A 25,520-nucleotide genomic window follows, 5' to 3' on the forward strand; every position below is an offset into this window, starting at 1 on the left:
TCCGTTTTCTCCCACGAAAGTTTTTCAAGATTGGATGGGAGCCGTGCCAATGCCCTCTCTCCTTGCTCTCTAGGCCTTGTCTTGACCTCCCACAGTGCCTGGCTTGGCCCTGCTGGGTCTAAATGTCTGAAGCTCTCTCTTTGTATTTGACGAATACGCTTGCCTCCACTCCTCTACTGAAATCGAGTGCAAGCAATGCTTTTCTTTTTCCTCCCCATTTAAAAAAAAAAAAAAAAAAAAAAGGCGAGGATGAGATTTCATCTTGGAGTTTTCAAGAAAGCTAGTCTATGGGAAGAAAACAGCCCCTCAAGCAGAAAAGAGGGAGAAATGGCTTGTTTGCCAAAGCCTGGGTTTATGGTCTACCCCATCACATCCATGAGGGCAGTTGCCAGTATTTAGAGCGCTCATTAGCTACATATTCTAATTCTGTCCATTCCTTGTCTCTCTAGAAGGAAAATCTTTCAATGTTTTTCCCAATCCCCCCAAAAGCATAACAATGAAATGTATGTAAAGCACAGTTCTCATTTTTTTCCATCATTTTCCTTTCTCTGAATCTTTGAAGAAATGTCTAGATATCTGTCAAGAACTTAAATCCTAATACAAGATGATAGATGTAAGAGAGAAGCACTCTAGCTTGAGCTTGCTTTAAACTTTCCTAGAACCACCTTTCTGTTTCAGCACCAAAAAAGATGTTAGCGTTTATCTAGTGAGCACTAGATAGAGCCTGCCAGACTATGTCACATTTAAGAAAGACCAAACCACTATATCCTTTAGTATAGCTTTCATTTAAAATGTGAACAAACTTCCTAAAATGAATATATTTTTAAACAAAAATTCTTTGTTATTCACGTTTGGAGTGAATAGGTTCTTATTGTTCCAGGTATTGCAAAGAAATGGCTTTTTGTGGAAAAATATATATAGATAGATAGATATATATATATATCTAAATATATATCTATCTATATATATAGAAGCCCTAGTTTTTAAAAAGTGATTCTGATGAGAACTGTAATGCAGTTTTGAGCTAAAGATAAAAATATAACTTACAATTGAGCATAAACAGATATAGAGCAAACATTATTCACTAAACATTTGCTCCTTGATGTATGCCCAGGCCCCACTCCACTCTACCCTTTGTGGGCAAAAAATGAAGCCAGTGTATTCTGTTTCCTGGTTCCCTCTGACAGCGTGGCAGTGATACACTGCAAGGCAGGGGGAAGACAAGTGTTCGCTTATTTGTGTTAAACTAGCATGTACTAGTGTCAGGGATTATACTAGGTACTATGAACAGAACGAGCTAGTTTCAAGGGACAGTCTAGTGGAGAGAAAGGTAATGAGAAGAAGTGAGTAGAATTTCAAGCTTTTAGTCTCTTTCCTCAAAAGATTCATTAGAAAGCTTAGTGGAGGAAACCCCTCGACCACACATACCTTCTCCAAATTCTCCAAATCTCATATAATAAAGTAACAGAATGGCTTCCTTGACTCTTTTATTTAACTTTCTATTTCAGTTTGAAATGTAAATATTTCCGAGTAAAGCTTGTAGGTAAGACCTCTGTGATTTAGAAAGAGGCACTGAGTTCTCCAAGTTTATATGAACGACGAGACCCCACATTTCGGTATTTTTATGTTCTCAGTATTATCTTCACATTATCTTAGTGACAATTTTTGTTGTGGATGTGTACTGCATGTGGCTTAGCAGCCTAGCAAAACTGCTAAAGCTTTCTTTTAATACACCAGCAGGCCAAAAGTGGGCCACCTCAAATAGAGAAAAGAGATGTGCATCCTTAGGCACTATAAATATTGGAGAATTTCAAGCTCTGCACATAGATGTAAGTTAAATACCAAATATTAGAACTATGTAGGGTCACAAAATGGAGGTGCAAGGGGTACAACATCTTCCAGAAACCATCTTGTTAGCAAAACATCAGATAAAGCATTCAATGGACGGGCTGTCCATACAAGCAGGGCTTTAAAAGATTAAATTTCTTGCCATGTGTGGTAGTTTGTGGTTAGAATCCCACTGCATGGGAGAGTAAGGCAGGGGATCCCCCAGGTCTGAAGGTCATCCTGGGATACAGAGTGACCCTTGTCTCAAAAAAGATGGAGTGGGGGGAGAGAAGGAGAATATGTATTTTTTTGTAAGGCAATGTTTACCAGACTGTGGTATATACCACTAACAATCATTAAGCAATTCATGGACACTTTCCATTTTGATAGTCATTTTGTGCTTAAATTTATTATTTGTTATGTATTTAAAACTATATCTAGCACACCAAGCATGTTTTTAGAGATGTAAATGCTTAGAATGAGGCTAAATTTATGTGTCCTTTTAAAATTTTTATTCATCTGAGGAAAAACTTAGATATATAATAATAGGGAAATACTGAAGCAACATGAAGATGATATTCAGGTAGCCAAAGTGTGGGAAACACTGGTACAGATGAAGACTCGGGATATGGGGGGCTGCTCTCTAGCAGGGTTTCTCCACTGTAAAGACATTTCATCAACACCTGTTCCCATTCTGTGCTTACTTAGCGACTTCCTGATTCATGATTTAACTTGTCAAGTATTTAATATGGATGAGACTTATCGGCACTATCTGTCCCCAGTAATGAGTTAATAGTGATATTGCTGCTCAGAAATTGGTCTTGTTTGAGTAGTGTTCCTGAGGGGTCCTGCCTGTAATGGTCCAGGCCCTCCTCCATGATGTTAGTAGCCCTAGTGCTGTTACAAGTGTGTAATGAAAGCTAAAGCTGAAAGAAAAAGAAAAGCCAAATTCTAGGTCAGGGTCTCTTGGACAACCTTCCTCACACCAACAGCCATTTCTGGCCCTTTACCACAAACTGGAGAGTCATCATTGAACTGTAGAATTTGGTGAACAGGTTCTAGGAAACACAGGACACCGGGGTGTCGATCTTTCCATTCCCACTGGATACTATCTGCCTTAAAGAACAAAGAAAGCCGGCTTCCTCTGTGTCCTGAGCAGCAATAGAAAGAGGATTTGTGAATGTTACCACTATCAGTAATCCTGTACTTTTTTTTTTTAAGTATTTCACCTTAAGAGCAGTAATGCATTAACAAACAGATCCTGTCTGTGAACCTGGACCTGAAATGAACCCTTTTGTCTGCCCTCTGAGATTGAAGGGTTGCCACTGCTAGGTCCAGTGGCACACTCCTGTCACCATTACTTGGGAGGTACAGGCAGGAGGAATAGGAGCTCAGTTGCATGGTTAGTTCAAGGCCAACCTGTGCAACATAACATCCGGCTTCAAAAGCCAAAATCAAATACTAATAAGTCAAAGGCCAGTGAGATGGTACCTGACAACCTGTGGACTTGTAGTTGATCCCTGGAACCCACATAAGGGAAGGAGAGAACTGATTTCCACAAGGTGTCCTCTGGCCTCCACACATGCGCCATGGCCTGAACACATACACACACACACACACACACACACACACACACACACACACATCAGCCCCCATCCTCTCACACACATACCCCACAGAATAAATAAATGCAATAACAAAGCTTTAAAATAAGATAAAGACTAAAAGATTGAACAGAGGGGACATCACCAGCATTTGGCTGAGAATTCAGCTTTAGGGAAAAATTAGGGGAAGAACAATAAATCCCTAAGGTGTGTACCACAATGTTTTCCCAAATATAAGGAGACTATAAGAACTATGCAATGAGGAACCCTGAAAAACACTATCTTTACCACATGGCCAGAGTTCACAACCCTCTTCTTGTTACCTTTTACTATATAACAAACGATTGCAAAATGTGTTGGCTTACAAAAATGCTCTCATGGCTGTGTGCATTGAGAGAGCTCAGCATACCATCTTATATGATTATGTTCAAATATTGATTGGAACTTGGATCATCTTAGAGTTTAATATCAGCGTCTCTTTTTTTGGCATTGCGAGAGTTTGAACCTAGATAATTGAGCGCACCAGGCAAGCTCTCTACCATTGAGTATATCCACAGACCCCAAAATCAATTTGTTTAAACATCCAAGGTGACTTTTTTTTTACTCCAGCAATAGTCAGAACAATTGTATGCTGGTCAAACATATTTCTCTACAAGTGACTGCTTTGAGATTTGAAGGTTGTTGGATAATCTCAGTCACTCTATAAGGTTGTTGCTCACCTCCAATGCCAGCATTTTAAATGGACAGACATGTCATGGACATCACTCCAAGAGACCAGGACAATAGTTCTTCAGACCTAGCATAAAAAGTTAAAACATCGTATTTGTTTCATTCAGTTGATTGGCATGAGAAAGTCACAGGGCTAGTCCAGATTCATGGAGATGGGCCTATATAAAGTCATGAAAACTGGACATATAGTCCACTGCAGAACTGGAACCTGACTGTAATTGCATCAATTAACTCCTTTGGGTTTTCAAGTCCCTTTCAGATCCCCAGGAACCTATTTGTCCTTTTAATGTTGTCCCGAAGTATTGCTATAATTAATGAGGCAATTCCATGTAGTTTATCTGGTAATTAAAAGAGGTTTATTTCAGGGGTAATTTCAACCAATAAGAGGTCGATCTGAGAGAGATGCGGTATAGTCCAGCATAGTTCTCTGGGGAACTCTGACTTGGTCTGCAAATCCGGCCTCCAGGGCCATGAGGAGCTAAGAGAGTGAACATGTACACATCTTGGGTCTTAAGGGGTCTCCTCTTGGCCATACCCCAAGGGCAGGTCATAGGCAGGTGTGGCAGTTACTTCCTGCCACACTAGGGGCAGTGTTTCAAGGTCAAAGCTGGAACAGCTACCCACCACACCAAAGTTATCCTAAGTGTATTTCATCCTCTTTATTTTTCCCTCTTCGGTGTATTTTCAAATAGCCTGTCTTGGGGTTCTGTTATTGGGAGTTTTTACTCTTTTTTATTCCTTTGGGGGGCCTGCCACCAAGCTCCCAAATAAATCACACACAGAAGCTTATTCTTACTTTTGAATGTTCTGCCTTAGCTTGGTTTAGTAAAAAAACAATAATAAGCCGGGCGGTGGTGGCGCACGCCTTTAATCCCAGCACTCGGGAGGCAGAGGCCGGCGGATCTCTGTGAGTTCGAGGCCAGCCTGGGCTACCAAGTAAGTTCCAGGACAGGCGCAAAGCTACACAGAGAAACCCTGTCTCGAAAAACCAAAAAAAAAAAAAAAATAATAAACTCCTTCTTCCATAGTCAGTTTTTGGTCACGGTATTTTATCACAGCAACAGAAAAGCAGTAGTACATTACCCTTATGAGCATCCACTTATACAGGTTATTATCTGGATAGTTTCTGGGATTTTACTTTTTCTGTTAGATGAGGTCATAGTTCCTTGAATATCTTGATGCTGACTGATGTATGATGTCATCTAAAGGCAAAGAATTTTATCCCAGTCTTCATAATTTGGCGTGTTTTGGTTTCGTCTGTTTTCAGAAATTAAAGCCAGCATGCTGAATTTTTTTTCAGCCTATAGTTCCAACACTAGATGGCACCAAAGTTCAGGTTGCCTGCTGCAGTGCTAGAAGGCAGTCCAAGTACAGGGTTATCGTAAACTCTCAGCTGGTGAGTTCTTCAGACTCAACTAAGGAGCTCTTACAAAGGGTAGTTCATCCACACAAACCTCTACGTGGGGCTTGCATAGGCCTACAGTGGACTTTCCCAAACCATCAGCTTGTGGTCATGAACATATCACTTCACATTCTGTGAAGCTCTAGAGAGAATCACAAAAGGAACAAGCCCTGGGTAGGTACTCCAGAACTGTGGCTATGAATGCCACAGTGCCAAGCCCACAATACACCAGGACCAAAGAGCACTGAGGTGAGACCTAGTCCTGTACTGCAGGGGGCTGCCAACTGCTGTTGGGAAATCTGGCCTGACTGGAACAGGAGTTTGCTTGGACTAGGATCGCAGTAAGTCTCCCCCTGGCACTGGAACTCTTCAGAGACCCTGTCTTCAGGCAGGATTTGAGATGGGGACTGTTAGGTTCTGCCTGCCCAGTGTTGAGTTTCATAAGCCCAGAATTAAGTCCCAAGGCAAAATCCTGTGCTTTTACCCCATCCCACCTGATGAATAGAGTCCAGGTGATGCTGCCCAAAGTTTGGATAGTGTTGATGAAATCAGTCCTTTGGCCATCCAATATGACATTAATCTGTGTCATATCTGACTTTCACAGGAACAGTTTATCTACACAGACTCAGGAGTATATCCAGGCCCATACAAGAGCTAACAGTAAGGCAAGTTGAAACAAGTCTATCATGCTAAGTATAAAACTGTGTTAGGAGCGAGGGTCTTGAGCTCCATCTGTGAATACTAGCCCAGGAGAGTTTTGCTGCTGGAGATTGGGAATGGGTGGTGGCAACAGTCCCTTTGAACCTTGGTTCTCAACCTTCCCAATGCTTCCACCCTTTAATACAGTTCTTCATGCTGTGCTGACCCCCAACCATGAAGTTATTTTCATTGCTACTTCATAACTGTAATTTTGCTGCTGTTGTGTATTGTAATGTAAGTATCTGTGTTTTCCAATGGTCTTAGGTGACACCTGTGAAAGGGTCGTTTGACCTCCAAAGGGGTTGAAACCCAAAGATTGAGAACTGCTGCCTTAGGGACTATTAAGGCTGGCACTGAGCTCCAAGGCTGAGTCTTTGCTTTCCGTGTTACCCAGTAGGTGGTCTTGCTTTCCAGTCTACTAGCTGAGGTTGTGGGAGAGGAGTCCTAACTGCAGTCTTGGCCATCTGACTATCACAGGTCCAGCAGCAACATCTTCAGGTACAGCCTGGGCCACAGGATGCACAGAGTTCCACCAGCACTGACATCATGGATAGGTTCATACTGTTTCAAATCGGAGGTCAGGACTTAATTCCTTCTCTATCTCCAAAGTAGAGGTATCACTCTCCATGAAGCTTGGAATTATGGGAGGGGTAATACAGGCCTCGGCATTTTTTTTTTCAACATGTCTTTTCCTTTTATACTAAAATCAGAACACTATGGGTGGTCTTTCACCTTACCTCTTTAGTTCTCATGAAGGTAGTGTAGTGCATGAAAATCTGGCGGAGGTGTCCACCCTTAGGACACTATGGCATGATGTTATCTACAAATGTGTTGGGCTTTACCCACAGCTATGCTGGGATGCATGATACCCTAGGGCCATAGGCTGGACACTCCAGGTAGTGCATCTCTAGGGAGGTAATTGGTATCTGATCTTACCTAGCTACCATCTTGTTCTGAACACCACCACCCCCCACACACACACACACAAAGAGGACAGCATTTAAACCCACTGGACAGCCTTTATATCACAAAACAAAGACCTCCAAGAACCATGCACTGCCTGACATATCACAGTGGGAAGTACAAAACACTACATGCAGAGGCTTGATCTCAAAATCCAACCTTAAATATAATCAAACTTTTAGATTTAACTCCCAGTCCATGACAAATAGAAGAAATAGAATTTTTTTTTCACCACAGATACAGAGTCAACAAAACACAAAATACAGGAAATGTTACTGGGGAAAAATCTCAGGACCTAAGAGACAAATCAAATATAAATGTGTAGATCCAGATTCCAACCAACTATAAAACTTATAATACAGTTCAAGAAATCGGGCCAGGCATGGTATCTCATGTCTTTATTCTAGCACTTGGGAGACAGAGACAGGCAGATCTCTATGAGTTTGAGGCCAGTCTGGTCTACATAACAAGTTCCTGGCCAGTTGGGGTTACATAGTGAGAATCTATCTAAAAAAAAAAATTTACATTTATTTTGTGAGTGTGCAGGCACTTATGTGTAGGAGCATGTGTTCATGGTTATATGCATGGAAGCTTTGAACAACCTCTGGTGTCCTTCCTTGGGAGCTGCCCACCCTGTTTTCTGAGGCAGAGGCTCTTATTGATCTGGAGGTTGACAAGCTAGCTAGCTGGGCTAGCCAGTGAGCCCCAGGGATCCACCTATGTATCTCCAGCATTAGAATTAGAAGCACAGGTCACTATGAACCTGGACTCTCTTTTAAACATGGGTTTGGGGGATTAAATTCAAGTCTCTGCACTTCTGTGGCAAGCACTCTACCAACTGAGGTATCTCCACAGCTTCAAGAAATTTATTAACTGATGAGATACTAAATGATGCTAAGCAAATATTAATGTTTTAGATAAGATGATGTGAAGGTTATGACTTTTTAAAGCAGTCTTTGTATTTTAGAAGCACAAAGATGTGGTTATAGATGAGACTTGGTTCTGTATTGATTGTTTATAAGTAATAGAAACACAGAGGTTCACCATACATCCTACTTCTGGATAGAGCAGAAACTTTCCACTGAAAGAGATGGAAAAACTAGATGCGGTGACTCATGCATACTACTAGCATTATGAGACAGAAGCAAGAGGACCACACCATATGGGGTCACAGAGCAAGTTCTGGGTCAATGTGGGATACAAAGTAAGACCTTTGTTGGTGTTCTCAAGTATGAAGGACCGTTGAAGGAAGAAAAAACACTAAAGGATGTAACAAGCTTAGCAAAAAAGCAGCAGGGTGAACCAGCTTCTGATGGTCTGACTGCCTTGAAGCTTTGCAGGAGCACTTTTATTGATTGTTACACACAAAAGGCCTTTTAGCAAGTCAATGTCCACATGCCAAAATCTCTTCTCTGATCTAGAAGTTGTCTGAAGGAACCATTATCTAAGCAAACACAGTCACTATAAGAATTCCAGGTTTGCCAGTAATGTCTTATGACCGAGGTCATGCTAATGTTCTAAAATTCCCAAGAAAGAGCAACTTCATAACTCCCAAGTAACAATCACTGCTTATTTACCACAGATGACTTCAAGGCCTGAGTGGCCATCACTCCGGAGTAAATGCCAGGTGTAATGGCTCTTCTAGTTTTTCCTCTACAGACCTTACCTAAAAGATAGATAAATAAGTAAGAATAAAAACCAAACAGTCATGCTAAAATATACTCCCCTCCCTGGCTTTTCCTGGCTGTTCTTCTCTGCCTCTATGACCAACTCATTCTCAAACTTTTCTATGGATGCCTCCTTCTCTACCTAGTCATTAAATGTTAGTGTGTGTGCCGATGTGTGTGGTTGTGTGGTGTGTAGGGCTTTTTCTTTATTAGTGATTGATGGGGGTAGGGCCAGCCCTTAGTGGGTGTGGCCAGCCCTGGGCTGATGGTCCTGGGTTCTATAAGAAAGCAGGCTGAGCAAGCCATGGGGAGCATGCCAGTAAGCAGCATCCCTCCATGGCTTCTGCATCAGCTCCTGCCTCCAGGATCCTGTCCTGTTTGAGTTCCTGTCTGACTTCCTTAGAAGATGAACAGTGATACTGAAGTAAAAGCCAAAAAAAAAAAAAATCCTTTTCTTCCCAACTTGATTTTTGGTCCTGGCGTTTCACTGCAGCAATAGAACCCTAACTGAGACAGTGTGTCTTAGAATTTGTTCTTGCTGGGCAGTGGAGGTGCACACGTTTAATCCCAGTACTCGGGAGCAGAAGCAGGCAGATCTCTGTGAGTTCGAGGCCATCCTGGTCTACAAAGAGAGTTTCAGGGCAGTCAGGGCTGTTACACAGAGAAAATCTATCAAACAAACAAACAAACAAAACAAAAGAATTTGTTCTCAATTACTGGCCTACTTTTATCCTGAGTAATTTTAAAATCCTATTCTACAGTACCTGAATGTATTAATTAAGAATTTCTCAGTGGGAAGCCTGGCACAATTCTGGTCTGTTTCTTTCTTGCTTGGACTTAGACCTTGCCCCTGTAGCTATGGCTATGTGTTCAAATACTTTGGACAGGCCCTGCTCTGGGAGCCAAGATGAGGGCCATGAAACAAGGCAAAACTTTGGGCTGAACCTCCAAGAATCCACTAGGCAGGTCAGAACACTCAGTGACAATTTCTTGAGAGTAAGATCCCTATTGGTCTCTTTGGTGCCAGTGATCTGTACCAAGAGTATAGACTGCCACCTTCAAGAACACCACCGCCTGAAATGGGGGAGATGACCAGATCGCTTTCTTTTTCTCTTCTCCTCTCCTCTCCTCTCCTCCTCCTCCTCCTCCTCCTCCTCCTCCTCCTCCTCCTCCTCCTCCTCTTCTTCTTCTTCTTCTTCTTCTTCTTCTTTCTCTCTCTCTCTCTCTCTCTCTCTCTCTCTCTCTCTCTCTCTCTCTCTCTCTCTCTCTTTTTGTGGTTTTTCAAGACAGGGTTTCTCTGTGTAGCCCTGGCCATCCTAGAACTATCTCTGTAGACCAGGCTGGCCTTGAACTCAGAGATCCACCTATATCTGCCTCTGGAGTGCTGGGATCAAAGGCGTGTGCCCCTACTGCCTGGTATGAACAGAGCTTTCTTACCAATTTCAGCAATTTTGTTGTTGTTATAAACATTTTTGACAGTTTTACAGTATTTATTTACTTTTCAACCTTGCCTAAAACTGTTTTCTAGGACTGGAATTCAGAGAAAGAAGAAAATTTTCCAACCAGGGAGACTTACAAAACAATGCATTGCTCATTTGAAAACATAGCCAAAAAGCACTGGTAAGCCTTTTGGAACAAGAACACTATCAGCGTAACATCTTGCATCTCTCTTAAAGGCAACACTCACTAAGTCACCTACCCAAAATTTTCAAGCCCTCAGTATCAGAATGGATATTTAGAGGCGTTTGAGAGCAGAGTCTGGAAGACATTGGTTTGAATTCCAGATATTTCGACACTTGAAAGTTTGGCCTTGTCATGTCATTAAACTTTTCTAAGACTGTTTCTCTGTAAAATAGGTAAAATGTGCAGTTGCAAAAGACTTAAAAAGAGATGCATGCAAAATTCTTGGAATTAGTTTCTATTTGATAAATTTAGGTCTTGGGGTCTTGATCACATTACAGCACATTGCCTTCTAATGCTAGTTTTTTGGGGTTTGTTTTGTTTTGTTTTTACAGAACCCTGGCTTGGGGCATGTCACATGGGTTTTAGGGACTCACCATGAGCTGACTTTCTTACCAAAACACTTAATGCGAGTGTGTGTTTATTTGTGTCGGTTTGTGGAAAACTGCTGGGAAGAGGGGAGTCAATATTCTCTGAAAGCTTCTTTTCGTCTAGAGTCTAATTTGTCAGAGCCTTTAAAAAACTCCAACAGGGAGAAATCAATGCAAGCTAACAACGCCCTCCCTGCCGTCCTACCCCACCCCAGCTTCCCTCAGTATCCACAGCGCTCAAGCGCGTGATCACAACATAACATGAGCCAGGAAAGCCAGAGAAAAGTCACCAGGGACGTCAGCCACATCATCTTTTTTCTCACGTGGCCTGTGATGCTATAAAACTCCGCAGGAGATCTTTTCTCTACTCTCTTCCTAGGTTCTTCGGACGGAGAAGAGGACGCAGCCGACCAGACATTCGTGCACCTGCTCAGGGACCCCGCCTCCGAAGCCAGAGGGCGGGGTTCTGAGGGAGGATGGCTGGCTGCTGCAAAGCCCTTTGGGAGTTGTAGTTCCGGATGGCCGCGCTTTGACAGAGGCGGCGGGCCCGGCGAGCCTAGGACTCCATCCCCCGCCAGCCCCCGCGGCTTAAGCCGTTGCCTCTTCCTGTTTAGGGGACAAGTCGCCCGACGGCCGCCAACTACGAGGTCTGCGAAGGGGTCTTCGCCTCCTGATCGGGTGTTCCGAGGTAGAAGGATTGGCCTGCTGAGGTACAGCACGTTCTCGCTCCTGGCAAACTCACCCTGGGACAGTCTGAGAGGGAGCCCAAGCGAGGCGGGAAGGGCTGAGCTTGCGGTCAACCGGCTGTCACCACCGAGAGGTTTGGGGGATGCGGGGAGAGCCAAGCCCTGGGTCAGGGAGACGGCCCCCGAGCGGCGCGTGTCTCTTGAGTGGGTCGAGTGCAGGGAGTCCGAGGAGGCTGAGGAAGTCTGGGGCTGCCGGAGCCTCTGGAAAAAGGCAGGGAGAGTTACAGCCGATCAGCACCCGAAGCCGAGATGAAAGGATTCTTAGGGTAACTGCAAGAACAGACGTGTCCCGTGAGAAAGCTAGAGAGAGGAATTGAGAGCTGAAGCCTCCTTGTGTCTCTGTGTGCAGCCACGGGTACTCCCACCACCCTGGTGGTAAGGGTATTACTCAACCTGTGTTTGTACGGGTGCTGGGAGCCAACCCAGGGCTTGGTAGATGCAATGGAATCACTGTACCACCAAGCCACTTCCCCAGCCAGTGAGTGAGCGCCCTGAGAGTGGAAGGTACAGTGTGTTGGCTGTCTCACAATACTGGAGCGGTGAGGCAGCTGGTCAAATGCATTCTCCTCGCTTTCCAAATCAGGAAACAGACCCACCGAGTTGGAGACACCCGCCTATCATCAATCAGTTATTAGCCAACTCGTCCAAAACCGAATTGTCGTGATCTTTTGGCAGTGCCGTATCTATGGTTGAGATCAGCAGATTTGAGTGCCCTTTTCCTTTTTGATGACTTCAGATATGACAAAGAACCGGCATGTGGAGTAATAGGCAAAAAGTTTTTGTTTGTTCATTATTTGTTTTGGGTTTTGTTGATTGTTTTCAACAAAACTTTTCAGTAGGTCAAATATCACTTGCCAATTAAAGAGAAATGTATGCGCCTTATAAACAACTGCTGCCGGATAGACATAGGGTATGCCTGTAATCCCAGGGCTCAGGGGGGTGAGGCAGATGTAGGGATGGTCTCCCGTTAGACACGTAAATAATGAGACTTTCTCATACCTGAAAACCGGAGGTGGAGAGATGACTGGTCCCTAAAGGGCTGACCTTGCAAGCGTGGAGACCCGAGTTCTACCTCCAGAACCTTTGTAAAAACCAACCCCAGGTGCTCTAATGCACGGCCAGGCCCCAACACTGGGGAGACAGAAACGGCAGGATCGCAGGCTTGCTGGCCAACTAGTTCAGGGGAGTTGGTGAGCTCCCGGTCCAGTGAGACACCCTGCCTCAAAAAGTAAGGTAGAGGGAAGACACCCGACTTCAGCTTCTGGCCTCCACATGCATGTGTGCACACACGTGAACATGTACATACGCATCCACTGCACAGATGAGAAAAATCAGCTACTTCCATATCAACGAAGATGTCACATACCTCTAAGGAAATACATTTACCTTGCATTCCCAATTTTGCCTACCAGAACTTTGAGAACAATCAGCTTTAGATTTCCTCTCAAAATCTTTAGTGTGTACGTATTGTGCACATAAAAATATCCTATTGTAGTAAACTCAGGAAGACAGTACTGCTAACATGAATTACAAATGAAACCAGCATGATGTTATTATAAAGGATCTATATTGGCAAAAAAGTGAAAAAAAATCATAAAAGTTTAAAAATTTTCTAGCGGGCCTGAATTTGTATAAATACACTTAAACTTCAGTACATGGCTAGTAGTTTTTCTTTATCCGGAACTTAAAAGAATCTAGTGATGCTGGTGTGTGTGGGAGGAGAGGTTCTTTGGTGCCATGATGCTGCTTTGGTGGTTTCTAAGCAGTACTATGTCCAGTTCTGCCAGATTTTAACATCCTTAGTTGATCAGAATAGAAACATGTTCTACTGGTGACATCAGAATTGTAGATTTATGGCTATTAGCTATTAACACACAAGTAAATTATTCATAAGGAAGGGATTTATGTAAGTGTGTTAGTAGACTCTATAGGAGATTTATAGGGAAAATAGATATGCATACAATAACAGCTTCTACCAGAATCCTTTTTAAAATGATGTGATTCCCTTGCCTTTCTACTATAGAGGTAGATGAACTCTTACCAAATTTTACCTGCTAATGACTATATTCTCCTTTTATAAAATGTTATTAGAGTCTAGCCATGCACACTCATTTCCATATTATCTATCACAGTAAAAGGCAGAGTTGAATAATTGCAGACACCCACTGGCTGGATAAACTTAATTAATTTTTTTCTGCCCCTTTACAGAAAAGAAGTCACTCTGTGGCCTAGTAAACTGAATATAAAGTGTCTGAAATTTTATAACATATGTAAATGTATTAGATAATAACTAATATCAGCCTCTGAGAAAGGACATAAATAAACTCCTCGGATGTTTATGTCCATAGTAATATTTATCTTACCACAACCTAGTCTATTCTGCAAATTGATGCTAACATGTTAGCATAGATGCTACAAGTTTGCTAATGGATATTTATAGGGAGGTCGTTAGAACATCTAGGCCCTTCTGATCATAAGCAGAGAACGCTGAAGGTAAGAAATTCCAGTCTCTGTCCGTGATGCTACCACCAGCCACAGCAAGCCCAGCTCCTGCTGCCTGGGGATGGAGTCAGCTTGAATTATAGTCACACATTAATCAGCCCATACTCTCCTTTCTAGTACCTCTGTGATGTTTATCATACCAAGTCACTTATGCAGGTCATATATTAACTTAAAGCCCCATCCCCTTTAGAGACCGGTGGGAGCGGGAATTTAGTAGGCAGGGCTTTATTCAAAGCCATTCTTACAATTTAGTTTGTTGCAACCAGATGCAGGAAGAGGGGAGAGGGCAACAGTGCCTTGGGTGTGTTCTCAGGGTGGTGGTAGGGGCTTTGTGGGAGCCAGATGGAGCCTGCCAAGACCAACTCTGCTGTTTTTTCCAGAGCCCTGTCCTTCCCCTTTTCTGGTTCGCTTGGCTATCTCATGCCCAGCTGCAAGCCTTTTCATTTCTTATCCCTAGTGTTCCCAACCTCACCATTTTAATCTTGACATTCATTTTAACTCACATTTGTTTTTACCCACAATATCACACAAATTAGGTAAGCTGTCGATTTCCTTTTTGGACCCACCTTGCTCTTTTCATGTTATTCTCAAAAAAAAAATACCTGGAATGAAGTAATTTATAAACAGCAAATTTATATCTGAGTGTTCTGAAGACTATGGAGTCTGAGGTCAGGGTGGAGTTAGTTTGGGTGTTTGGTAAGGACCTGATCTCTGCATCCAGGGTGGCTCCTTCTTGCATGGTAAAAGAGACAGAAAGGCAAAGGGGCCTTCTAGCTCCGTCCCTTCCTTCATCCCTTTATAAGGTACTAATCACTCTGGTGATTTAATCACCTCCTAAAGGTCTCTTTCTCCTGTCCCCTGAGCCATCTCTCCAGCCTTGGGAATTACTTTTGACATAAACCTCGGAGAAAAACATGGCGGTACCCCCGTACTAAAACTAGTTTTAAACAATCAGGAACTCTTAATGACTTAGCTTTGGCTTAAGAGTACTGAATTTTGCTGGGCAGTGGTGGCGCACCCCTTTAATCCCAGGACTGGGGAGGCAGAAGCAGGAGGATCTCTGTGAGTTCGAGGCCAGCCTGGTCTACAGAGCGAGTTCTAAGACAGCCAGGGCTACAAAGAGAAACCCTGTCTCAAAACCAAACAAGCATCTTGAGTTTCGATCTTTGTTTTAAAGCTTGGAGACGAAGCTACCAGATCTGGATGTGTCTGTCTATGTCACCTTGCCTTTCTAACACCCACCAATTACGTCAGTGTTAAGACTGCAGCAGGAAAAGCTGTATGAGTGCTTAGCATCTTTGTCACTGCCAGACTATTCTGCATTCTAAACTGCAGTTACCTTATTCCCTTCTCAACCTCAACTTCTCAAACAGCAAAGTACCTTATAGTTTTCCTCGTTTTTAAAAGCCAGTAAATTGCCTATGGAACAGTGTTTCAGGGGAATTTGAAGTTGGAGCTAATTGATTAGGGCAACTGGAAACCACCAAGTTCTATACTCATTTACCTAAAAATTATTAAATATTTGATAAAAGAGGCAACAAGAACTTTGGACTCCTCATTTATGAGCTTATTTTTAATTTAAATCAACTTTCGGCTTCTTTGGAATAAACCAGCAATTTTACTATGCCACAACATTTCAACATTGCTCAAAATAAACGTTCATATGTGGCTAACCTAGAACTCTAAGTTCCTGAATGGCTGGCGTGTCTTCCCTAATATCAGTCACTTCTTGGTAAGGCTGAGTGACGTTACAGAATCTTCCTAAAGTTCCCCTCTTTCCCAGTTTAGTAGTTTTCAATCCCTAGTTAAAATATCTCCAGGAATGACAAGGAGCCATCTTTCTGAACTAGTTTAATTTAAGAACCAATGCCACAGCTGGGCAGTGGTGGCCCACACCTTTAATTTCAGTGCTCAGGAGGCAGAGGCAGGTGGATCTCTGTGAGTTCGAGGCCAGCCTGGTCTACAGAGTGAGTTTCAGGACAGCTAGGACTGATTCACAGAGAAACCCTGTCTCAAAAAAAAAAAAAAAAATTCCATGTGTTGGTTTGCAAATAGGGAAGTATAGACACTTTCCTTTTCCACTTTTAAGCAGATTTGATGTTACTGTCATTTGTCATACTGTACCTGGAAGGACAGATGGTGACAGGGAAATATCCTTGAGGGAAAAAAAAAAGTTTACATCAGCAAACAGATTCGTCTAAACTAGTTTGCCTTAAAGAAAACAAATTCATTGTGTTGAATTTCTAATAATGGATGCACAGACCTGTAGTTTTAGTCTTCTTAGTCCCATCTGTGTTTTAGAGGTGAAGGCCATTTGCTATTCACAATCTAGATGATGAAGACCTGATTTTTCAGATGGTTCTTGGGTCTTTCAGAGAGCCTAAGCTTTCTACCCCATCTCTCGCCCCCATTCTACCCCATCTCCCGCCCCTTTATACCCCATTTCCTGCCCCCATTCTACCCCATCTCCTGCCCCTTTATACTCCATTTCCCATCCCTTTCTACTCCATCTCCCCCCACCCCACCCCCCATTCTACTGACAGATGCATCCTTTTCTCTGAGGTTCCTCCAAAATGGCATGCAGTTGTCCTCTCTAGAAATGAATTCTTTCCCTTTAGTACTCTTCTGTTTGTGATTGTTCAATAATGCTATGAAGATAAACCTTTTTATTTCTTTTTCTACTTTAGAATTTGTGCTCTTATTCCAAATAACAACAAATTCCATTGCACAGATTAATAGTGGTTGGCATGGTTCTAAATGCTTATACATAAAAATTTATATAGTTCTTTTTTTTTTGTTGTTTTGTTTTTGTTTTTTGCAATTGGGTTTCTCTGTGGAGCTTTGCACCTTTCCTGGAACTCACTCTGTATCACAGGCTGGCCTCGAACTCACAGAGATCCGCCTGCCTCTGCCTCCTGAGTGCTGGGATTAAAGGCGTGCACCACCACCGCCCGACTCAAATTTATATATTTCAAAGAAACACTTTAATGAGTTTTAGATTTTTCCAAATCAATTTTCCCAAAGTTCCTCTTTTTCTCCCCACTCTTCACCTTTTGACATTCTTTCTGATGAGAGACTCCTGCTTTCCTTGCAATCATCTTTTCAATTTCTAAAACACTTTCTCAACTCAAAGAGTTTTAAAATTCTGTAGGGTATAGCAGAATCCTGAAAGTAACTAGCCCAATATGTTTACAGTTTTCATAAGCTTTTCATTCCATTGCACTTTCCCAATTAATTACAAATGTTTCTTTCCTGGGTATTGTATATGAAATGTTTTTACTCATTGCCTCAAGGAGGCATTTTTAAAATTAGTCAAATTTGCGCTTTTACATTAAGGAAGCAGTGGAATGTGAGTCCTCGCTTTCTAAGTAGGTTAGTGTCCGTCGTTACATAAAGGGAATAGCATTGGGTACGAGCATGATCTGCTCTCGGTCCTCTGTGGCTTTGCTAGCTAAGTGATCTAAGACAGTTCTTTTCCGTCTTTAGTTTTTCTTTCTGTTCCTTCCATCTTTCCATAATCTCACTCTCATTTTAGCAAGGCCGACTGACATCCGAGAATCTTCCTAAGTTTCTCCTCTTTCTTAGTAGCATTCAATTCCTAGTTCAAATAATCTCTGAGAGTTAAGAAGACTCGTTTTCTCTGAATTCAGGCATGCCTCAGTTTAGAAACGAACCAGAGTGGGAGCTAGAGTTCCACACTAACCTGCAGCAAGCCTGAGGCATTCTCTTCAGAGACTGAGGTGAGATGGGATTCTTGACTGTGCTGCAGAAAACAATTTCAGGAAGAGTCAGTGCGATGCAGATTTAAATCTATAAGGAAGAAAGAGATTTAAGCATGGGTGTTAACAGAAGATGGGCTTAGGGAAAAGACAGTATGCCCATATGTGAGGTGTGAGCTTCCCTGGAAGGTGGAGCATAAGTCTCTTAGCAGTGTGTGTGTGTGTGTGTGTGTGTGTGTGTGTGTGTGTTGGCTTCTGAAGTTATATTGTTCAAGGGCTTTTATTTCTCTCTCCTCTCCTTTTTTTTTTGTTTTGTTTTTTTGGTTTTTTGTTTTGTTTTGTTGTTTTTTTTGAGACAGGGTTTCTCTGTGTAGTTTTGGAGCCTTTCCTGGAACTCACTCTGTAGACCAGGCTGGCCTCGAACTCACAGAGATCCGCCTGCCTCTGCCTCCCGAGTGCTGGAATTAAAGGTGTGTGCCACCACCACTCGGCTCACCTTCTCTTTTTGTACATAAGCTCATAGAGTGGCCCTTGAGGTACGCTGGATGGGATTGCAGACCGATAAGGTAAAACCATAGGTCACAAGAGTTGTACAAGGGAAATTGGAGCATATTGTAAATGAATTTTATATTCTTGTCTGTGAAATTCCCAGGAAAATGCAGGGTTACCCCTGGAAAGGAGTAAGACCATATTCAAGCACACTTTGGCCTTAAGCACGGTTCCTTGCTATTCTCATTTGAAATATCTCTATAGAATAATTATCTCTATGTAGGCAATCCCGATGGTAAATTTTGCTGCAATCTTTGATTTTTAGCAGGTGGGAGAGTTTAACTGGACCCCAGGACCAGGGAGCTCCTTCACTTCTCACATCTCCTTAACTTTCTGTCTGTCTTGCCTTAGAATCTAAGCTTTTAGTTTTAAAACTTATGGCAAACAAGCAAACTGACTTGTTTTATTATGTAAAGGAGGTAGTTGAGCCCAGTTTGATCATGCTGTGTGCAGCTTAGCAAATGTGAGACCAACAGGGCCACAGAGTGAAACCTTGCCTCAAAATAAATAAATAGCCGGGCGGTGGTGGCGCACGCCTTTAATCCCAGCACTCGGGAGGCAGAGCCAGGTGGATCTCTGTGAGTTCGAGGCCAGCCTGGACTACCAAGTGAGTTCCAGGAAAGGCGCAAAGCTACACAGAGAAACCCTGTCTCAAAAAACCGGAAAAAAAAAAAAAAAAAGAAAAATAAATAAATAAATAAATAGATGAAAGATCAAACTTCTATTTTTTGAATTTCAACCATTTTAGTAAAATTAATGTTGCTCCCATATTAATGGGATTCTAGTAGCAATTATCTTCAAATAATGTGTACTTTAAAACAGTGGTTCTCCAAACAATGTATACTTTACATTAAAGCAATGGTTCTCAACCTATGGTCATGACCCCTTTAGTGACCACATATCAGATATTTACATTACAATCCATAAAAGTAGCAAAATTGCTGTTATGAAGTAACAATGAAGTAATTTTATGGTTGGGGGTCACTACAACATGAGGAACTGTATTAAAGGGTCACAGCATCAGGAAGGTTGAGAACCACTGCAAAAGAATGTTCTTTCCCTTCATGTTAGAAAGTGCACAATGTGCTGTATGAATCTGTTTCAAAGAGTTAATTGAAAAAACTTGAACCTGGGATAAATCTTGTTGTTTCGTTTTTGCACATTCGTGGTTATTGAAGCACTGTTTACAACAGCCAGGTTATCACTTGGAATAAATCTATTTATTCTGATCTCTTCCTAAGCTGATTTGGGAACTAGGACCAGTGCTTGGTATAGAGCTGAGCTATAATGAAGTGAAATAATGAACTGAAAATTGGCATTGAGTTTGCATGCTCCTGGGCTAGCACTTAAGAGATTTAGGGGCTATTCTCTCAGCTTTATAAATTATGTTTTAAATTTACTGATGGTGGGAAATAGGGCTTAATTTTCTACTTTTCTCAATCCCTCTTTACACTGTAGGTTCTCAGTAAGCACTTGTTGAATGCCTATGTTCAGGGTTTACATCACTCGCTATTTGGGCTATCTTAGTCGTTGCTGCCGTTCTAATCCTTACAGAATGTGGAAGTGAAATATTTCTTTGGGGATGGATCCCCTACCTTTTTCCTTTTTGTGGTGCTGGGGATCAAACTCAGGCTCTCTCCCATACTGTGTAAGCTCTCTTCCACTGTCCTTCCCTTCCAGTCTCGGAAACGTTACCCTTCCGAGATACTGTCTAATGCATTTCTTTAGCATTTGTTTGTCTTCAGTAGTGCTGATGAGGACTTGACTGGCTTATTATATATTGGGCAGAAAAGCAGAACCAAAGAGGGAAGTGAAAGGGGAAAAAATAGAAAAAAAAATGCACCTATTTGGGGAATAGAACATGTTACTCGCATCTGTGTCGCAGTCAATGGCATGTTGATAGCAGTTGTCTAAATGCTTATTATTAATGCAGTTTTTGTTTAAAAGGGAGAAGTTCAAAAGGTGACTTTTTTTAAAAAAGAAAAGAAAAAGTATTTTTAGTTTATTGAGAGGAATAACAGTACAACTGAGCACTTCTCAATACAGAGTTCTAATGTATGCACCACTATTTTTAATCCCTGTGTAAACTGGTGAGATGGGTGTTAATGTTTTGCTTTTGCAGGTGGGAAAATAGTGGCATAGAGCTTTAAATGGATAGTGCTAAATCACATAGAATGGCAGATACTGGATTTCTGATGCAAAACCTTATTTCCTTTCAATCCTCCCATAAATATTACAATTAGAAAATCAGGATAAGTTTGGCTTGGGTGTGGTTCAGGGGTAGAGCACTCACTCACCTAGCACCCGTGATGTCCTGTACTCATCAGTAGAGAGAAAGAGGGAGTGGGGGAGAAAGGAGGGGGGAGCAGGAAAAGAATGAATTAGAAAAGTTGGTGGAAGAGTCCATTAAACAAATCAGGAATGATACACAGCACTGGCTTAGTGTCCACGGTAACATGAAATGGGAGAAGATGAAAGACAACGGAAGGGGATGTGACAAAGAGCAGGACAGCCAGCACAGCACTGTGGGGAAGAGGATCAGCTCAGATTTGGACAACCTCAGTCCTGACAGTCCATGACTGGTTCCTTGTGCTTCTCATCTTTCTGTGTACGATGACCACGCTAACAGTAACTTAGAGGGTAAAGAAGTATGACAACTGCTTTTACAGCTCACAATCGATCTCATTTTGTGTAGTTCTTTGCATTTTATAGTGAAATATTCATACAGAAATTGCGTTAAACACAGAGAGAGAGAGAGAGAGAGAGAGAGAGAGAGAGAGAGAGAGAGAGAGAGGAGAGAGAGAGAAAGAGAGAGCTATCTATAGAGCCAATATCCCTGTAACTAGAATTGGACTGAAGGTGTTGAACACCGCCATTACCAGATGTCCTGTCTTTCCTGTTACAACCCCTCATTGTCCCTCTAGTGTGTCCTCTCGGCATCAGAAGGGATGCTGTTGTGCCTAGGTAGTTTCTTGGTAGGACGTTGTCTCGTGCGTTGTTAGATATTTAGCAATCTCACTGATCTCTGCCCTTTGAATGTCAGTACACACACACATCCTCCCCCAAATCATACCAATTAATTGGAGGACGTCAAATCCTTCTTTATATTGCTCTGTTCTACAGCTCTTTATATGCTCTTCATGGTAGAATAGACTATAAGACAGGGCTAGTATCAGGGAGCTCCACTCAACTGTTGTAGTTTTTTATTTTCATTAAATATTGTTTGGGGAGCCTGACTGCAGAAAGAGATGTAGCTGAAGTTCTTTATAATCTTTTCTGAACTGGAAGTTGTCTTAGATTCTATATGCTACTCCTATTGAAATATAGACTTTGATTTTAGATAATTTTAATTCTGCAGGTGATGATTTTTTAGTGAAAATTGAGTAAGCGAAACCAAACATATTTGAGCAAATGAATTATTCTAGAGTATAACAGAATAGTAACACTTGTTTTAGATTTCTGGAATAATAATATAATAGAAATTCTGATCCAGTAGATGAAGAAGACCGTGTAGACTCTGCTCTTAACCTTCTCAAAGTCCTGTTTTCAACAGATTCTCTTAAACCATGAATACCCAAGGATGACAGTAGAGTACATTTCAAGCATTTTTTTTTTTTTTTTTTTTTTGGTTTTTCGAGACAGGGTTTCTCTGTGTAGCTTTGCGCCTTTCCTGGAACTCACTTGGTAGTCCAGGCTGGCCTCGAACTCACAGAGATCCACCTGGCTCTGCCTCCCGAGTGCTGGGATTAAAGGCATGCGCCACCACCGCCCGGCCATTTCAAGCATTTTAAATTTTGTTATATACCAGTAAAAATAAAAATAGTACATTCTCATAAAAAGAAAACAGTTGTAACTTTGTAAGAAATGGTGATGGTCTGATTCTGGATCTCTTTGAAGGAAAAGGCAATAAGATATCCTAATGGATTAGATGCTGGGAGTATGAAAAAGCAGTCACCGATGATTCCAAGAATTTTGATTGGAGCAATCAGAAGGACAAAGATTCCACTAATTGAAGTTAGGAAAACAGTATGCATATGGTTTTTTGAGGAAGAAAATCAAGTTTGGCCGGGCAGTGGTGGCACATGCCTTTAATCTCAACACGTGGGAGGCAGAGGCAGGCGGATCTCTGTGAGTTCGAGGCCAGCCTGGTCTACAGAATGAGAACTAGGACAGGCACCAAGGCTACACAGAGAAACCCTGTCTTGAAAAAAACAAAAACAAACAAACAAACAAAATCAAGTTTGGAACATGCTAAATTGGAGTTGTGATTATGTGCAGTTAAAGTGCTGAGTAGCCAGTTGGATGTACAAGTGTGGATTCAGGAGAGATGTTTGGCTACAAGTATTACTGTAGAAGCTGGCATGCGTAAATCTACTGAATTTTCTATAGTTGAAGGGTTTTATCTTCATACCACCTAGTGTGGTAGCCACTAGTCAAGGTATTAAGAAAACTTATCTTCCATTTACTTCCTGTAATGGAATTACAATTACTCCCATTTACTTCTTTGAGGGTAAACTTTTGAGTCTTGTCTTTAGGGGGACCTGAGTCTCTGTTGCCCTAAGTCTTACGGCTTTGAAGACATGAGCTCAAATTCTGATAAAGCAGCCGTTCCCTGCAGCTATTTCAATGTTTCTTTTCTTTGCTGTCAACTTACCTAACTTCACTCTGTATTTTAAGATTTCCAAAATATTGTTTTCCAATGTTGGGTCCAAATAACTAAATCTGTCATATTCTTGGAAATTAATTGTAAGCGGAAAGATAAGAAATTTCCAGGACAGGTACCAAAACTACACAGAGAAACCCTGTCTCAAAAAACCAAAAAAAAAAAAAAAAAAAAGAGAGAGAGAGATTTCAAGTTAGTAATATTTCTGATAAATATGTCAATCATAGACCTCATTTAAGTCATGATAGCTTTATACCTATAATCCCAGGCTTGCTTAAGAGCTGGGGACCAACCTGAGTAACAGTGAGCTATCTTTATAAATGGTACCTTCGGCAAATTCCCATACTTTCCTATTTCTTTTGCATGCAAATATATTGTATAGTAAAATATTTTTAAGATTAACCTTAATTACCATTTTCTGGTTTATATAGGACTAACTTCCTCAGTGCCTAGAATCTAAGAAAAATGGCAAATGTGGATAGTGACTCTAGGCATCTTATCCCCGAGGAAGAAAATGAAGTAAATCCTGGACCTATGAATATCCAGTTTGATTCATCAGATCTAAGATCTAAAAGGTAAGACTTCGATGCATTTATTTCATAATAAGAGCTTCTAACAATTAAGATTTAATAAATTACAGACAAAAAGATGAACAGGATTGATAATGAAATGCCTATTTTCTTACAGACTTATACTCTGATGTATGTGTATATGATGATATGAATACTATTTCCTCGTTTACATAGTTTTGTGTTTCGGACTAAACTCAACATGTCTGTCTTATCAAGTAAGATGCATCTATGTAATTGACTCAACTATGTATTGATCACCCACTTCATGCAAAGTAATCAGATGCTAGAAATAGAAAAGGAATAGTCTTTACTTTCATTGACTTTAAATACCCACAGATAATCTAAAATAATTTGGGATTAAATAATCGTTCAGTTTATAACTGAAAACCTCAAAAGAATTTCTTGAAAAAAATGTAACAGCATGGGGTTGGGGATTTAGCTCAGTGGTAGAGCGCTTGCCTAGCAAGCGCAAGGCCCTGGGTTCGGTCCTCAGCTCTGAAAAAAGAAAAAAACAGTGTAACAGTAAGTGAGTTCAGTGAAGTGGTTATGGGGTAGAAAGATGAAGATGCTGCAGTAAGATGCTTGCTGTGCAAACATGAGGACCTGAGACTGTGTCCTAGCAACCACAGAAGCTAGATGTGAGCCCATGCACACCTTGAAACCCAAGGATGAAGGCGTTAGAAACAGGAGGAGCACTAGGACTTGCTGCCTGCCAGCCTAATCAAAAAACATGAGTTCCAGATTAATAAGAGACAATGCCCTCCTGTGGCCTCAGTGCATAGTTGTAGACACACATACCCAAAGTGGTTACTTATAAATTGGGCAAAAATATGACCAAAAATGATGGGACACATCTATCATCTAGCACTCAAGAGGCAGAGGCAGGAGCATTGTGAGATTAAGTCTAGCCTGAGCTACCCAGTGATACCTTGTCTATTTAAAAACAAACAAAAACCAAGGAACTAGCAAGATGGGTTAGCAGGAAAGGCATTTGCCACTAAGCCTGACTGCTTGAGTTAAATCCCCAGGATTCACATGACAGAGGGAGAGAACTTACCCAGTATTAGTTGTCCTCTGACCTCCAAATATGCACAGTAGCACTTGAGTGTACACACGCACACTAAATAAATCGATAGAAAAGAAAATTTAAGGTAAAAATAATTAGCCTTCCCCCAATGAAATTAACAAGAAAAAAAAATATAAAATATGCTTAGAGTAGTTTTAACAGGAATGTACAAAAATCTATGAGAAAAACTAAAATGTTCCTGAAAGATGTAACATAGGATTTGGAGTATTTCATCAAATCTGAGATGCTATTGATTATTAATTGCATTTAAAATATACAGAGCTGGGCATAGTGGTGCACGCCTTTTATCCCAACACATATGAGATAGAGGCAGGCAGATCTCTGTGAGTTCAAGACCAACTTGGTCTACAGAGTGAGTTCCAGGACAACCAGAGCTAGGGCTACAAAGTGAGAACCATCTTGAATATATTAGATAGATAGATGGATAGATGGATGGATGGATGGGTGGATGGATACATATATACATACATACATACATACATACACAGGCAGACAGATAGATAGAAAAATAAATAAAAATATGCAAAGAGGGGCTGGGGAGAGAGCTCAGTGGTTAAGAGCGCTGGCTGTTCTTCCAGAGGACCTAGATTTGATTCCCAGAACCCACATGGTGGCTCCCAACCATCTGTAATTCCAGTCTCGGAAGCTCTGACGCCCTCCCTGTGGCCCTTTAACACCAGGCGTGAACATAGTGCACAGACATTCTTTCAGACAAAGCATCTATACACATAAAAAGATCA

At 41.6% G+C, this 25,520-nt stretch overlaps 2 protein-coding genes across 3 annotated transcripts in view; one reads left to right on the top strand and one right to left on the bottom strand.

Annotated features, from left to right (window-relative positions):
• Ddx4 (DEAD-box helicase 4) overlaps window positions 1-11,373 on the bottom strand; it is a 69,064-nt gene extending 57,691 nt beyond the window's left edge. The window contains exons 1-2 of the mRNA XM_052743291.1: window positions 11,266-11,373; window positions 8,802-8,890 (exon numbers count right to left, since the gene is read on the bottom strand). Coding sequence (XP_052599251.1) covers window positions 8,802-8,831 — 30 coding nt within the window. The 5' untranslated portion in view covers window positions 8,832-8,890; window positions 11,266-11,373. The remainder of the gene's footprint in view (window positions 1-8,801; window positions 8,891-11,265) is intronic.
• A 125-nt stretch (window positions 11,374-11,498) lies between these two features.
• The window catches only part of Slc38a9 (solute carrier family 38 member 9), an 81,620-nt gene continuing 67,598 nt past the window's right edge, over window positions 11,499-25,520 (top strand). Inside the window, exons 1-2 of one of the 2 annotated variants that reach the window (XR_008219527.1) lie at window positions 11,499-11,652; window positions 23,553-23,696. Coding sequence is in view for 1 of the 2 variants with exons in the window: in XM_052743292.1 (XP_052599252.1) it covers window positions 23,587-23,696 (110 nt within the window). In the remaining variant the exon portion in view is untranslated. The remainder of the gene's footprint in view (window positions 11,653-23,552; window positions 23,697-25,520) is intronic. The other variant, XM_052743292.1, reaches the window with a different exon arrangement.

Source organism: Peromyscus californicus, unplaced genomic scaffold (genome assembly GCF_007827085.1).
Source record: "Peromyscus californicus insignis strain IS unplaced genomic scaffold, ASM782708v3 Scaffold_18__1_contigs__length_77618521, whole genome shotgun sequence".
Lineage (NCBI taxonomy): Eukaryota > Metazoa > Chordata > Mammalia > Rodentia > Cricetidae > Peromyscus > Peromyscus californicus.